The 14,406-nt window shown below is 42.5% G+C and overlaps 1 protein-coding gene across 1 annotated transcript in view; it reads left to right on the forward strand.

The window, feature by feature from the left end:
- The window catches only part of LOC148442392 (DNA polymerase epsilon catalytic subunit A-like), a gene marked incomplete at its 3' end in the record, with an annotated part of 39,946 nt that extends 26,795 nt beyond the window's left edge, over positions 1-13,151 (forward strand). Inside the window, exons 6-15 of the mRNA XM_088464001.1 lie at positions 904-1,058; positions 6,818-6,959; positions 9,429-9,509; positions 9,660-9,767; positions 11,023-11,133; positions 11,782-11,867; positions 11,950-12,069; positions 12,317-12,449; positions 12,659-12,772; positions 12,939-13,151. Coding sequence (XP_088320127.1) covers positions 904-1,058; positions 6,818-6,959; positions 9,429-9,509; positions 9,660-9,767; positions 11,023-11,133; positions 11,782-11,867; positions 11,950-12,069; positions 12,317-12,449; positions 12,659-12,772; positions 12,939-13,151 — 1,263 coding nt within the window. The remainder of the gene's footprint in view (positions 1-903; positions 1,059-6,817; positions 6,960-9,428; positions 9,510-9,659; positions 9,768-11,022; positions 11,134-11,781; positions 11,868-11,949; positions 12,070-12,316; positions 12,450-12,658; positions 12,773-12,938) is intronic.
- Positions 13,152-14,406: the final 1,255 nt, after the last annotated feature.

The following is a 14,406-nucleotide window of genomic DNA, read 5'->3' on the forward strand; positions in this document are numbered from 1 at the left end:
TGTTCTTGTATTTTTTGTAATATATATTACTGCATTAGTTGTTAAAGTAACCAAAGTTCCATATTATGAGGGTCTATTCCGGCCCTGTTTGCTCCAGCTTGGGAACATCGCCAGAATCCAACCCTCCTTTACCAGCTATGCCAACAAAACTTATTCACGCTCTCCTCTAATTTCCCTCCTAAAATACTGAACCACCTCCTCTCTAGTCTCCCTTTCTCTCAACTTTCCCCACTTCAGTTTAATCGCAATGCTGCTGCTAGTCTTCCTTTCCTGCTGTACATTGTCTGCCTTCCCCCTTTGCAACCTACATCACTGGCTCCCTATCCTGCTCAGAATTCAGTTCAAGCTACTGACCCTGACTTACAAAGCCTTAAGCCACTCCCCCTCTCCCTACAACTCTAACCTCCAATCTAGGCACACTTCCTCCTGCCCTCTCCGCTTCTCCGACCAGTTCCTCTCCTCCACCCTGGTCAATTTCTTTCATGCTCACCTCCCAAGATTTCGCTTGTGGTGGTTGGCACTTATGTTGTGTATATATTCTTTGATCTGCTGTTGCATTTGCATATTGTATTTATGCTATTATCCTTTCAGTTTTCTACTTAAACAAGAAGCGGGCTGGAATTTAAGAGACTATTGTGTGATACTGTTTTCAGACTAGCTGCCCCTTTATAGAGAGGACTGAAGCAGTACGGTAGTTTCCTGAATGGGGGCTAGGCTGTTTATTTATGCTGGCATTAGTTCATTTACTTGTTTAAACCTGGATGAGCAGTATGGTGACCATTATTGAGCACCCAAATACTTTACCAAAGGACAACATGCCATAGAAAAAATATTTATCATTATTCTTGTACAGCAATGTCCTATCTGGATGAAGAGAAGTGAATAATTTTTTTACTTTTTCAGCCGAACCATCTGGTTGGACTGAAAAGGAACTATATCAAGTTGTCATTCCATTCTGTGGATGATCTGATAAAAGTGAGGAAGGAGATCTCTCCAGCTGTACGGAAGAACAAGGAGCGAGATCATGCCAGTGACACGTACACAGCCATGCTCTCTAGGTTTGTGAAGTTATCTGTACACTGAGGGAAGATGTCTCAAACCTTGCAAGAGATAAAATGGAGACGTTGCTCATAGCATTCAATCCGCTTGTCGTCATCTAAACCGTGCTAGATAAATGGCTAGAAGCTTATTGGTTGCTATGGGCAACTTCTCCATTTTATCTCTCTAATGTTTAATATTGTCTACCCCTAAGAGTTGTGTACAAACTGCAGTATCTGTAGGGCATATGAAGGTGCACAGCTTTTGGCTGGTGGATGCTATGGAAAATGCACATGGTTTTGAACCATTATAATTTCACATTCTTTTCTAACTTACTAAGGATCAAGCCCTTGGTTTTAACTCTTCTGTTTTCCGTTTAAAATATTGCTTAGTCGTCTTATGAGATAAAGAGGAGCATTATAACATTTCACTTTTGCAGAGGTTCCCACACTCTGCCATTACAGTCCAGGTTTTAAGGATATCCATGCTTGAGTCCAGATGGTTAAATCAAATTTACTGAGGTGCTAATTAAGTCACCTGTGCTCAAGCATGGATATCCTTAAAACCTGGACTGTAATAGCAGAGTTTGGAAACTTCTGCACTGTTGCATGTTTGAAGCTTTTTGTTACATTGTTTGAATGGCACCAAGATATGTCAAATATATTCCATTAATAGTAAGCATGTGCTATCGCAAAGGAGTATTGTGCTGCAAGTTTACACACTTGGTTTTAAAACCATGTTTACAGTTATGTGCTTTTGCACTTCTATTACACTAAGAAAACAGTGAGGGACTGAGTTCTGCAGGACACACTGACCAATCATATTGCGCTCTTCACAGATGCCAGTCATTGCTGTGTGGGGCTACCATTAGATGCTCCTGATGTGGGTTAACCAATTGGGGGAGAAGACGAAGTGTGCTCACTGCTCGCATGCCCTCCCTTTTCTGAGTCTGTTTAGAATAATCCACTTGTCAGGGATTTATACCAAAAAATATGCAGGAAATGTCATGAAAGCTTCACCTTTTCTGTCACATTGCGCACATCACATAGTGAGAGTGTGGTCTGTCTGTACTGGGTTACTGAGCTAATCAATAATCCATGTCTGGGAAGCCAAGTGACAGGACAAAGAGTCACCAGCAGACAGAAGTACAGTATATATAAGATACAGCTGTGATAAGAGACAGCATGGAGGTAGGCAAACCATACATCTTCAGTGGCTGTGGGACTAACAATCCCAACAAACTAGACATACCCACCACACTTGTTTTTATTCTGTATCTGATGGGCGTATTAAACGCATATAAAAATGTATGTTTAAAAAGGCATGTGGGGAGATTTGATGTGCATTTAAGGGGTAGTTTGGGAAATCTGATGGCATGTGAGAAGGTCAGGTGGGTGACCCAGAAACTTGTAGGAGGTCCTTGGGACCCGCATAATTAAGAACTTTGTGTGATCCTTACCTGCTAGATCAGTGTTGGCTAACCTTGACACTCCAGCTGTTGTGGAACTATATATCCCAGCATGCCCTGCCACAGTTTTAGCATGCCCTAATAGCAAAACTGTAGCAGTGCATGCTGGGTTATGTAGTTCCATAACAGTTGGAGTGTCAAGGTTAGCCAACACTGTGCTAGATCAAGACCAGTTTGCTTCGATTTTGGGACATTTTGGTTTTGGACAAATGCCTGGGTGCGAGAGGCGTTCTCTCTCCATGGGATAAAGGGCACTTTAGCGCGGGCCATCTAGTCACCAGCGATGATCACTACACCACAGTTTTCCTCACCCGCTAGGCACTGCTGCCGGAATCGGTATGGCTGTTCGATTTCCGGCAGCGACTGGCCGACAGATGCAGAGTTCCTGGCAGCGAAAGCCCGACAGCGCTGGAAATCCCGATCGTCCTTAGGTAAGTATCTACTAACCTAATCTAACCCTCCATAGGGGTGCCTAACCCCCCCCCTTTCCCCGCTGCCTAAACCTAAGTCCCCTGGGGGGGTGCCTAACCCCAAGTCCCCCCGAGGGGTGCCTAACTCTCTCCCCCTAGCCTAACCCTCCTGGGGGGGGGGGCTTAACCCTAAGTCCCCCCTGGGTGCCCTAAACCCCCCCCCCCCCCCCCTACGGCTATACGCTCGCGGCGCCCGGCATACGCAAGATCGGGATGCCGGGTGCCTGTCTCCCGGCATTGGGGAAATGTCAGGCGTGTACATCTAGACACCCGGCACTTCACCCTCGCCGGGATATGACAGTCGGGAAGCCGGCTGCCGGTATTAAGGCAGCCGACTTCCCGATTGTGTACCCTGTTGCCTACGGGTGGGGGCAGTACCTTCAGGCTGTTTTAGTGGGGCACCTTCAAAAGGGGAAGGGCACATTCTGCCCTTTTGCAATCTTACAGGGTGCGGCGCCCCGCTAAACCAGCCTAGTTGGAACATTACAGATCATTCGTCTCTCCCTGCAGACTCTCCAGTTTCAAGGAGTGTGGTTCACTCAGGCAATGAGGGAGACTGCCAACATGATGTGGTGGATAGAGCGCCACATGCCAGCAATATCAGCTATCTTCATTCCCGAGGTTGAAAATTAGAAGGCTTATTACCTTAGCCAGCAGTGAGTGGTCCCTTCACCCTCAAGTCTTCCAGTACCTGGTGAATAGGTGGGGTTTGCTGGACATGGATTTTATGGCGTCTCTGTTAAACCACAGGGTGCTGCTTCATTTCTCCAGGACGAGATCCAGTGGCCCTCTGTTGACATGTCAGTTCCATGGGACTTTTACTGATCTACCTCTCTCCGATGATTCTACTGTTGCCTCGAGTACTAAAGCGTATAAAGTGATAGCAGGCAAGGGTCATTCTCGTGGCTCTGGACGGGCCTCTGAGGTAGTTTTTACTAGGACCTCCGGGCTCTTCTAGTGGACACAACCTGGCATTTTCCCAATCATTCAGACCTACAACAAGGATCAGTCGTTCACCCGCGTTACATCAGCTGCCATCTTGAGGGCTATGGGTATTACGGAAGCGATTATCCTAAGTTGCAGGAAGCCAGATTCTGCTCGGCATTTTTATCAGATTTGGCGGACTTGTATCTCTTGGTGTGAGACGTAGTGTATCCCTTCATCCTCTTTCACTCTCCCGTCTACTTTTGTTCCTTCTGTAGGGCCTGGACACAGGTTGGGGTTCTTTGAATATCCATGTGTTGCTACTGTCTGTATTTTTATCAGTGCAGACTTGCCTTACTCCCAGAGCTTCAAAAGTTCAAACATGGTGTCTTTCATGCGCAACCCACTTGTCTCCGAGCCGTGGGACCTAAATTTGGTTCTTCGCTTCTTGTAATCTGATCTAGTTGAGACTCTTTGTTTGGACGATCTCAAGTATCTCACATGGAAGACTGTTTTTCCTCCTTGTCATCGTTTCTGCTAGGAGAGTCTTGGCGCTTAATTCTGTCATGTCGTTCTCCTTATCTAGTGTTTTATGACGACAGAGCAGTGCTTTGTGCTAGGCCATATATCTTGCTGAATGTGGTTTCTCTGTTCCACATCAATCTACAGATTGTGGTTTTTGTCTTTTGTCTGGTGAAGGTTCTTCTCTTGGGGAAGATGCTTGTAATTTTTGGGTGTTTCAGGCCCTCCGCACCTTTGTTCACCACACATCAGAGGTTCGCAAGACAGATGATTGGTTTGTCTTTAGTGATTCTCTCAAGCAGTGGTAGCCAGTTTTGAAGCCAACATTGTCTAGTTGGGTTTGTGCTGTTATTATACAGGCTTACAATGCCTGAGAACAACCAATTCCTTCCAGGATTACAGCTAATTTTCCTTAGTCAGTTGGCGCTTCTTGGGCTGCGCGCGCCATGGGGATGCTGCTGACCAGCTATGCCGAACGGCCACCTGGTCTTCCGTGCACAATCTTTCTAAATTCTATAGGTTTAACACCTTTGGCGTCTAAATATGTGAGCTTTGTGCGCAAAGTGCTCCGTGCTGCTACAACATGCTCTCTCCCGTGAGGACTGCTTTGGGATGTCCCCAGAGTTCTCCAGTGGAAGTAGGAGAAAACTGGATTATCCATGGGAAACACTTGGTGCGCTTCCTATAGTTGCATATTTTTGTTGATGTTTTAAGTTGTCTGTTGTACACCTACAGGTGCGTCTGTTGTGACTGTTGCTTTCGTTTGTTGGTTAGGGGTTTTCATTTTGTCTCTGTAGTCTCTCTACTTGGATTTGGTTAAACTTAAGAGTCTGGTTGGCTAGTATAGAGTGTGATCAGCCCTGTTCATATATGTGCCGTGCTCCACTCACCACCATCTTTACCCCAGTATCCCCTGTGAAATTGGAGAAAGGAATTCTACAGGCAAATACAAAATGCTGTGTTGCGAGAGTTGGGTTTTTTTTTTGAGAAAAAAAAAATATTTACACTTTGTAGAAGTACAGAAAATGAGGCACATCAATGTAATTGTAGTAAGAAGCATAGACATATTGGCATGAATACGATGATAAAAAGGACATAAAGGTACAAATGTGCCTCAGCAAAAAGGTAAATACCAGCAAATTATTGTAAAAATGTGGAGAGGAGAGAATAAAGAAAAAAGGAGGGGGGACCACAGGAGGTGGGAAGTTGGGGAATGTTAGTAAGGGAAAACTGAAGGTATGGGAGATGGGGGAGGAAAGGTTGGCAATAAGAACATCCATCGAGGAGTCAAGAATTTTTCTCATAGTAGACTAGGCAGGGGGACCAGATCTCAGAAAATTTGTGAGAACTATCCTGAAGTTGACTGGTGATATGTTCCAATTTATACGTCGCATGCAAAGTTCTTGCGCATCATCTACATGATTATCTGTTCTTTGCATGTACTATTCCTTACGCTTGGAGAGGTGCAATGAGTTAGGGAGGTGTGCATCCATAGGTAAAATACAGTAATTGTGGCTCATACAGACAACAACAATTATTTCATATGAACCTACTAGAAGGCATATCGCTTATTAGTGCTTGAGCCCTGGTGTAAAGTATGCCGTAATGACCATTGAAACCGCCTCTGATTGGCTTAGTGCATCTTGATCCCTCTCTCTGATACTATTATTGGTGTGGCTGTTCAGATCTATTCGCAATATTTATTATTTCCATTATTTGAGGCACAAAAGCAGAATCTCACTTGATTTTTGTATTAAGGGAAACCTATTAAAAGTTCAGTTGAACTTACTCCTTTTTTTAATTTTGCATTTGCTTTTGTATTTTACATGGTACATGCAACCAATGACACTTGTCCAGACAATGTTATGCATATGTTTTCACAGTAAAGTATTTTTATGTGCTGAAAATGTTCACTATTAACACTGTTAAACTGGGTACACACTGTACGATGTGTACCCAGCGATACGATCCGACAGCCAACCTATCGGGCGGTCTCCACACACACACAGTGATCCGGTATCTTCCCCCCCCGCCGTAGACATGCATTGGATCATTCATCACTTCTCCAGATCTCTCTTACATGCAGAAAGATCTGGGGGAGTGACTAAGAACCCCACGGGAGCGCACAGTGGACGATATCATGCCCACACGGAACAATATAGCTGCGATAACGTTCCAGTCCGCCGCATCTGCTGCTATATCACTCCGTGTGTGGGGCCTTAGATTACATCTCCTGGAGCCAACCTGGTTCTTATGTTGCCTCTGCAAAACTGCGTCCATCTTTGCAAGCTGCCCAAAATGTTGTTTTTTCCTGTTGCACGGTTTACACCTGAATTTTTCACCCAACGCTATAAAAGTAGGCTGTCTTAAATTATATCGATCATCATTTATACAGTGCTTTGACTGGAAACAGCATGGCCCCTGAGGAGGAAGGTCCATCTAAGAAGATCTCTGATCAGATGGAGAACATAATTGACATGCGGGAATATGATGTCCCCTACCATGTGCGCCTTTCTATAGATCTTAAAATACATGTGGTAAGTACAAGATATTAAGTGACTAATTACACTTTGCTGTAAGTGCAATAAAATTGTATTCCTTTCATGCTCTTCAGGCCAGCAATTAGGGGGGGGGGGGTTAGGATAGGGGCTCCCGTGGGGGACTTAGGGTTAGGCACCTCCCTCGGGAGGTTCGGGTTAGGCTAGGGGAAGGCGGGGGTTAGGGGTAGGCACCTCCCCGGGAGACTTATGCTGCCCATCCACTAGCAGACAATAAAAACGACAGCACGATTACGACATTCTAATTGTGCTGTTGTTTCTATGTCTCTGATAAGCCTACACTGAACGAGCAGTCGTTCAGTGCAGGCTCATCAATCATCTGGCACCATGCTGAACCTGACGTTTTCGTCAGGTTGACCAGCATGTTTGCCCGATGATTGATGTCGGAAACTACCAGCGTGCGCGCGCATCGTTGGTAGTTTCCGACTTTAAAGTACCCGACTTGCGGCCGATTTGCGAGCGATTGCACGAATCGCCTAGTGGATGGGCAGCATTAGGGTTAGGCTGCGGGGAAGGGAGGGTTAGGGTTAGACACTTTGGAGGTTAGGTACCCCTAAGGGAGGGAAAGGGGGTAGAATAGGGTTAGTTAATACTTTCCTTTTTAAGTTCAGGATCTTCAACCCTGCCGGGCTTCCATTGTCGGGATTTGAACTGCCAGCCATGCAGCCGGCGATAAATCATACTGATTCCCCTTTGTATAATGCTCACCTGAACCCACGGGTTCATGTATGGATGGGTAAATTTGGCTCTGATACTAGCCAGTGCCTCCTCATCCATTTACCTCACCGCACGTCACTGATCTTGATCCATCCCAACGCCGGAATCCAGAAGAATGCCAGCCCGAAGAGGTATGTCAGGGGTGCCCTTAGTGTTAGCCGTGGGGGAGGAGGAGTGTGAGTGTTAGGTTTAGGCGAGAGAGGTTAGGGTTAGGCACCTCTAGGGGGGTAGGGTTAGGTGCCCCTGGGGGGGGGGGGGGTTAGGTACCGCTGGGGGGCTTAGGGTTAGGCACTAAGGGGGGAGGGTTAGGTTTGGGCACTAACAGGGAAGGGTTAGGATTGGGTTACAAGAAGGGAGGGTTGGGGGGGGGGGGAGGGTAAAGAATACTTACCCGACCCCTGTTTGGATACCAATCATCGGGATGCCGCTGTCGGTATTTTGACAGGAGGCATCCTGAAAGCCGGCATTACATACCGATTCCTCCTCACAGCTCTGCTCTCGCCATTTGCTGCTCACTTCCCAATGTCACATGTCTGACCACCTGCCACTGCTCATGTGACCTCCTCCTGACCTCTTGAGCTGCTGCAGAGGCTACTGGGAATTGTGGTCCGACATACACATACGGTGTACAGTGTTAGACGTAATACTTCACATAGCGGGGTATTACATATGCTGAAAAGAAATTGTAGATACTTTTTAATGCTAAAGATAATGCACATGGATTCCCCAAATTTTGGATAGATCTATCTAATTTTTTTTTTTTATATATGAGTAAACTATGCTATTTAAATGTTCTGGTGTTAAAGACGTTAATACACTGATCAGCCACAACATTACAACCTCTGGCATGTGAAGTGAATAACCTTTAATAATCTCAGGGGTGGGATATATTAGGCAGCAAGTGAACACTCAGATATTGAAGTTAATGTGTTGGAAGCAGGAAAAATGGGCAGGTGTAAAAGGATCTGAGCGACACGGGTGAAATTGTAATAGCTAGAAGACTGGAGCATCTCCAAAATGGCAGGGTCCAAGGATGGACAAATGGGAACCAACAACCAGGTCTTGGGCGCCCAAGGCTAATTGATGCGCTTGGGTAGCAAAGGCTAGCCTGTCAGGTTTGAACCAACAGAAGAGTTTATACATAGCAACCAATCGGCTTCTACGTATTTAATAGACTGTACTGGTAACTGCTAGCTAGAAGCTGATGGTTGCTATGGCAAACTCCACGTGTCCAGGTTTGATACATTTTCCCCTGTCTCTCTTCCCGGTTATGGCTGATGCACGCTACTACGACGGATCGTTCAACAGACCGATTCGCCTTCCGCTTGGTAAGATATACATACTCACCAATTGGCCGCTCGATATGTCTGGCCTGACATCACAACTGGATGGGCATTTAAATTTGCCTGCCCAGTTTAGATGTCGGTGTTAGCGGACCCTGCAGCAAGTGTGTGGGTGGTCGGCGGGTCGCCTGTAAGCTTGCAGGGCCAACCTGATATGTCGGGTGTACACAACTGCCAATGCACTACCGATATAATTAGTTGATTGAACAATATCGACAAGTGTGTACTCAGCAATGGGGTCAAGGTGCATTCCCTGCAAACCTGAATAGGAGGGTTGTGCTAATTATTGTGGTGTGTTTTTTTTTTTTAAAGTAAATAAAATGTGTTTTTCTGTTATAAAGCTAAATTAAATATGACCCTGTGTAATAAATCCTAATTCTTCTGTCAGGCTCATTGGTACAATATTCGGTATCGTGGAAGCAGTTCACCTCCAGAGATCACAAGACGGGATGACCTTGTGGAAAGGCCAGTAAGTGTTTCTGTGTGTGTGTGTGTGTGTGTGTGTGTGTGTGTGTGTGTGTGTTTTTTGTATGATCTGAACAAATATTCAAAACCAAATATTAGCAATTTAATTTTAGGACAACTTCGAAGCCGCTAAATTGTAGGACTCTTTGTTTAGGATCCAGTGGTCATGGCATTTGACATTGAAACCACAAAGCTGCCTTTGAAGTTTCCTGATGCTGAAAGTGACCAGATAATGATGATCTCCTATATGATTGATGGGCAGGTTCGTATGACTTGTTAGTCTGCACTAGGAAGTTGAATTGTATAGATTTTGTGGACTTCATACTGCTGCCAGGAGAATCTCTACTTCCCCAGCCTAATCGCGACTGTTCCTACTGACACCTACTGGTAAAAGTCTGCATATGATCATTTTATAGTCAGGCAGTCAATGTAGTTGTTAAAGGTATGCTTGACCGTTAAAACAAGTGTTACTCTTGATTCTGAAAATGCAATTATTGGTGTATCTCATGTAGAAAGGAGCACTGATTTTAATTAAGGAATTGAACAAGTAAAACCTATTGGATGCAGAAATGCTTAAATTATTTCATCTGACAGAATTTCCGCCAATCAAGTGATTTTTCTCTGGCACATTTGTAATTTTTTTTTTTTAAGGGTAGGATAAAATAACCATTGCAACTGGATACCGGTCAATTGGTCGACAATAAAAAGGTTGACTTTCAGAAGGTCGACTTATCCCGAATGTCGACCGTAAAAAGGTCGACATGGTCATTGAGTCGACCTTCATTCTGTAGACCTGTATTTAGGTCGACATGGTTAAATGGTCTACGTTTAACATGTCAGCGTCAAAATGTCAACACTTGGTGTTTGTGGCGTTGTTTTAGGATTGTTAGGGTTTGATTAGAATCAACATTTTAGTGTCTACATGTTAAATGTTGACCTTTTGACTGTTGATTGTTGACATTCAGAATTGTTGCCCTTTATACTATCAGCATTTTACACCACATCCTTGCAACTGGTGTTTGACAATGTAGGCATTTACTATCCCTTTTTCTGAATCACTGCAGAAGTGTTACTTAGGGGGGCAAAGTAATCTGTATTAGAATGTTTACCTTATGGTGCATACACACGGTCAGATGAACGATTTGCAAACGATTGAACGATTTTTGATTATTAAAACGAATGAAAATTGTCCAAAACCTGACTGCAAACACATCAGATGTCAGATATCGTTATCTGACAAACTGGAACACGCATCATTCATTGTTGCACAAATGTCAGATTTGAACGATTTTTAAAACGGTTATCGTTCAGATCTGAAGAAAAATCTGACAGTGTGTATGCACCATTATGCTAACTTTGCTAACTTAAAAATGTGGGGTTTTATGGTTCCTTTTCTCAGCTGTTTCTACAAAAACTGACTGTCTTTATTATTAAACTTCATAGAAAGTTCAGTTATTAGCTAGTCTTCTATCTTGTAGTGTTACTATATTGTATTGCTTCATCTACCTCCTTTTTAGGGTTATCTAATCACAAATCGGGAGATTGTGTCTGAAGATATTGAAGACTTTGAGTTCACTCCAAAACCAGAATATGAGGGACCGTTTTGCATCTTCAATGAACCAGATGAGGTTACAAATACTATTCTGCTTTGCAGGCCATTTGCTTCAAGATTTGGGTCTAACAATGTGTGGTTTAGGTAGAGATGCTTAATTAAGTAGCTATGGTACATCTTCACATGGAGATTTAGAAATAGTTTTGAGGTTTGACAGAAGTGAAATGAAAACTATCATTAAGTTTACATTGGCGTATAGTGAAAAGTAACTTGCATGTCATTCAGAACACGCTAAGTAAAGAGTAAAGGCTGGTTCTGAAACTCCAGTCTTTATTTTTCGAATTAATCATTTGTGTTTTCGCAGCAAGCTGCGTCATGACCTGCACTGATTAATATGATGTGACACTTGTATATCTGTGTGCGTCTGAGTCTGCATACGATGCACAACGGAATTTGGTGTGACAAAAGTGCGGTAGCTGCATCGTAGCACTTCCTATACAGATTCAGACTCCGCACATATCCAAGTATCAAATGAATTAGTCCTGTCTCATGAATTGATGCTTGGTGCAATTTTGGGCGCCAATAAGACGCTCAGCACAAGCCAAATTGCACAGGACCTGGCGTCTCACACCAGGCGGACATATCAAGGCAAGGTGTATGAGGACACACCTGTGACTTCAGTAATGTGTTAGATATAAACATTTACCTATGTACCCATCTGCAGGCACATATGATTCAGCGTTGGTTTGAACACATTCAAGAAACAAAGCCCAGTATAATTGTAACCTACAATGGGGACTTCTTTGATTGGTAAATTTGCTCCTCGTTTTCATCCCTGTATCGTAGTGTAGCCCATCATTCGTCCATGGTTAAACCTTCTTATTTGTTATAGGCCTTTTGTGGAAACTCGTGCTACAGTTCATGGGATGAGCATGGTTCAAGAAATTGGCTTCCAAAAAGATAACCAAGGAGAGTATAAATCTACCTCGTGTATTCATATGGATTGTCTCAGGTACAGCAGCCCTTTTTAAAATTGGGTAAAAATGTGGATTACTGGTCACATGGTAGCATGTCACTATGTGATGGTACTGTATGCATGTTGTGCAAACTGCTGCAAACACTCCAGTCTGTTGCTATTGCGTACACGTCTTTCCTTTTTTGATAGCTAACATGATTGGGTTCAAAATTATCTTTAGCATGGGTGAAGAAATATACAGTATGGCCACTTCTTTCAGGCCATTGTTTGTTCTTTATTGCAGGTGGGTAAAGAGAGACAGTTACCTTCCTGTTGGAAGCCATAATCTGAAGGCAGCTGCAAAGGCAAAGCTGGGATATGACCCAGTAGAGCTGGATCCGGAGGAAATGTGTCGTATGGCTACTGAGGAGCCACAGGTATTGGACAGTGAATCATAGTGTCTGATTGAAACCTGTCAATAGCTAATATCCACAAACACTGCAATAAATAGAATGTGTTTTTGAATTATGGGGAACCATTGCCTTTAAGCAGTAAATTGTGCACTTTAAACTCAGCCATTGTTTTCTGATTAGCCGAGTGTACCTATACAAACTCTGACTTGGCTCATACTCTTATTGTCCTTTAGGTACTGGCGACATACTCTGTGTCTGATGCTGTTGCCACTTATTACATGTACATGAAATATGTTCACCCATTTATATTTGCTCTCTGCACCATCATCCCTATGGAGCCCGATGAGGTAAGAAACCTCATATGTAAAGTGTAACACTTCCTTCAATGCGTTATGATTTTTTGTGTGACTCTTTTGATAACTGTTCTATGGGGTCCTTTAGTTGAAATAGTTTTTTTTTTTTTATTTATTTTTTTTAAATCTATATTTACTGATGGCTTTTTTTTTTTTTTAGGTGCTTCGTAAGGGCTCTGGGACCCTGTGTGAGGCATTGCTAATGGTCCAGGCTTATCATGCAAATATTATTTTCCCTAATAAACAAGAAACTGTTTTCAACAAGCTGACTAATGATGGACATGTGCTAGACTCTGAGACTTATGTTGGTGGCCATGTGGAGGCTCTGGAGTCTGGAGTGTTCCGTAGTGACATCCCCTGCCGCTTCAAAATGGTAGGTACTTTACTTGTGTAAGTGTATTTGTATTTAAGCTAAGTTGCCGTACAAGACCATATACTTTCGCAAACCCAATAAACCTATATTAGAGACCTTAAACCTGTGGTCTGTATGTATGTATATATATATATCTCTCTCTCTCTCTCTCTCTCTCTCTCTCTCTCTAGATCTCTCTCTCTATCTATATCTATATCTCTCTCTCTATCTATATCTCTCTCTCTATCTATCTATCTATATCTCTCTCTCTATCTATCTATCTATATCTCTCTCTCTATCTATCTATCTATATCTCTCTCTCTATCTATCTATCTATATCTCTCTCTCTATCTATCTATCTATCTATATCTCTCTATCTCTCTATCTATCTATATCTCTCTATCTCTCTATCTATCTATATCTCTCTATCTATCTATCTATCTATATCTCTCTCTCTATCTATCTATCTATCTATATCTCTCTCTCTATCTATCTATCTATCTATATCTCTCTCTCTATCTATCTATCTATATCTCTCTCTCTATCTATCTATCTATATCTCTCTCTCTATCTATCTATCTATATCTCTCTCTCTATCTATCTATCTATATCTCTCTCTCTATCTATCTATCTATATCTCTCTCTCTATCTATCTATCTATATCTCTCTCTCTATCTATCTATATCTCTCTCTCTATCTATCTATCTATCTATCTATATCTCTCTCTCTATCTATCTATATCTCTCTCTCTATCTATCTATATCTCTCTCTCTATCTATCTATATCTCTCTCTCTATCTATCTATCTATATCTCTCTCTCTATCTATCTATCTATATCTCTCTCTCTATCTATCTATATCTCTCTCTATCTATCTATATCTCTCTCTCTATCTATCTATCTATATCTCTCTCTCTATCTATCTATCTATATCTCTCTCTCTATCTATCTATATCTCTCTCTATCTATCTATCTATATCTCTCTCTCTATCTATCTATCTATCTATATCTCTCTCTATCTATCTATCTATATCTCTCTCTCTATCTATCTATCTATATCTCTCTCTATCTATCTATCTATATCTCTCTCTATCTATCTATCTATATCTCTCTCTATCTCTATATATAGATCTCTATATATATAGATCTCTATATATATATCTATCTCTCTCTCTCTCTATATATATATATATATATATATATATATATATATATATATATATATATCTCTATATATATATCTCTCTCTCTCTCTCTCTATATATATATATATATCTC

Source organism: Taudactylus pleione, unplaced genomic scaffold (assembly GCF_031769625.1).
Source record: "Taudactylus pleione unplaced genomic scaffold, aTauple2 ptg001552l, whole genome shotgun sequence".
NCBI lineage: Eukaryota > Metazoa > Chordata > Amphibia > Anura > Myobatrachidae > Taudactylus > Taudactylus pleione.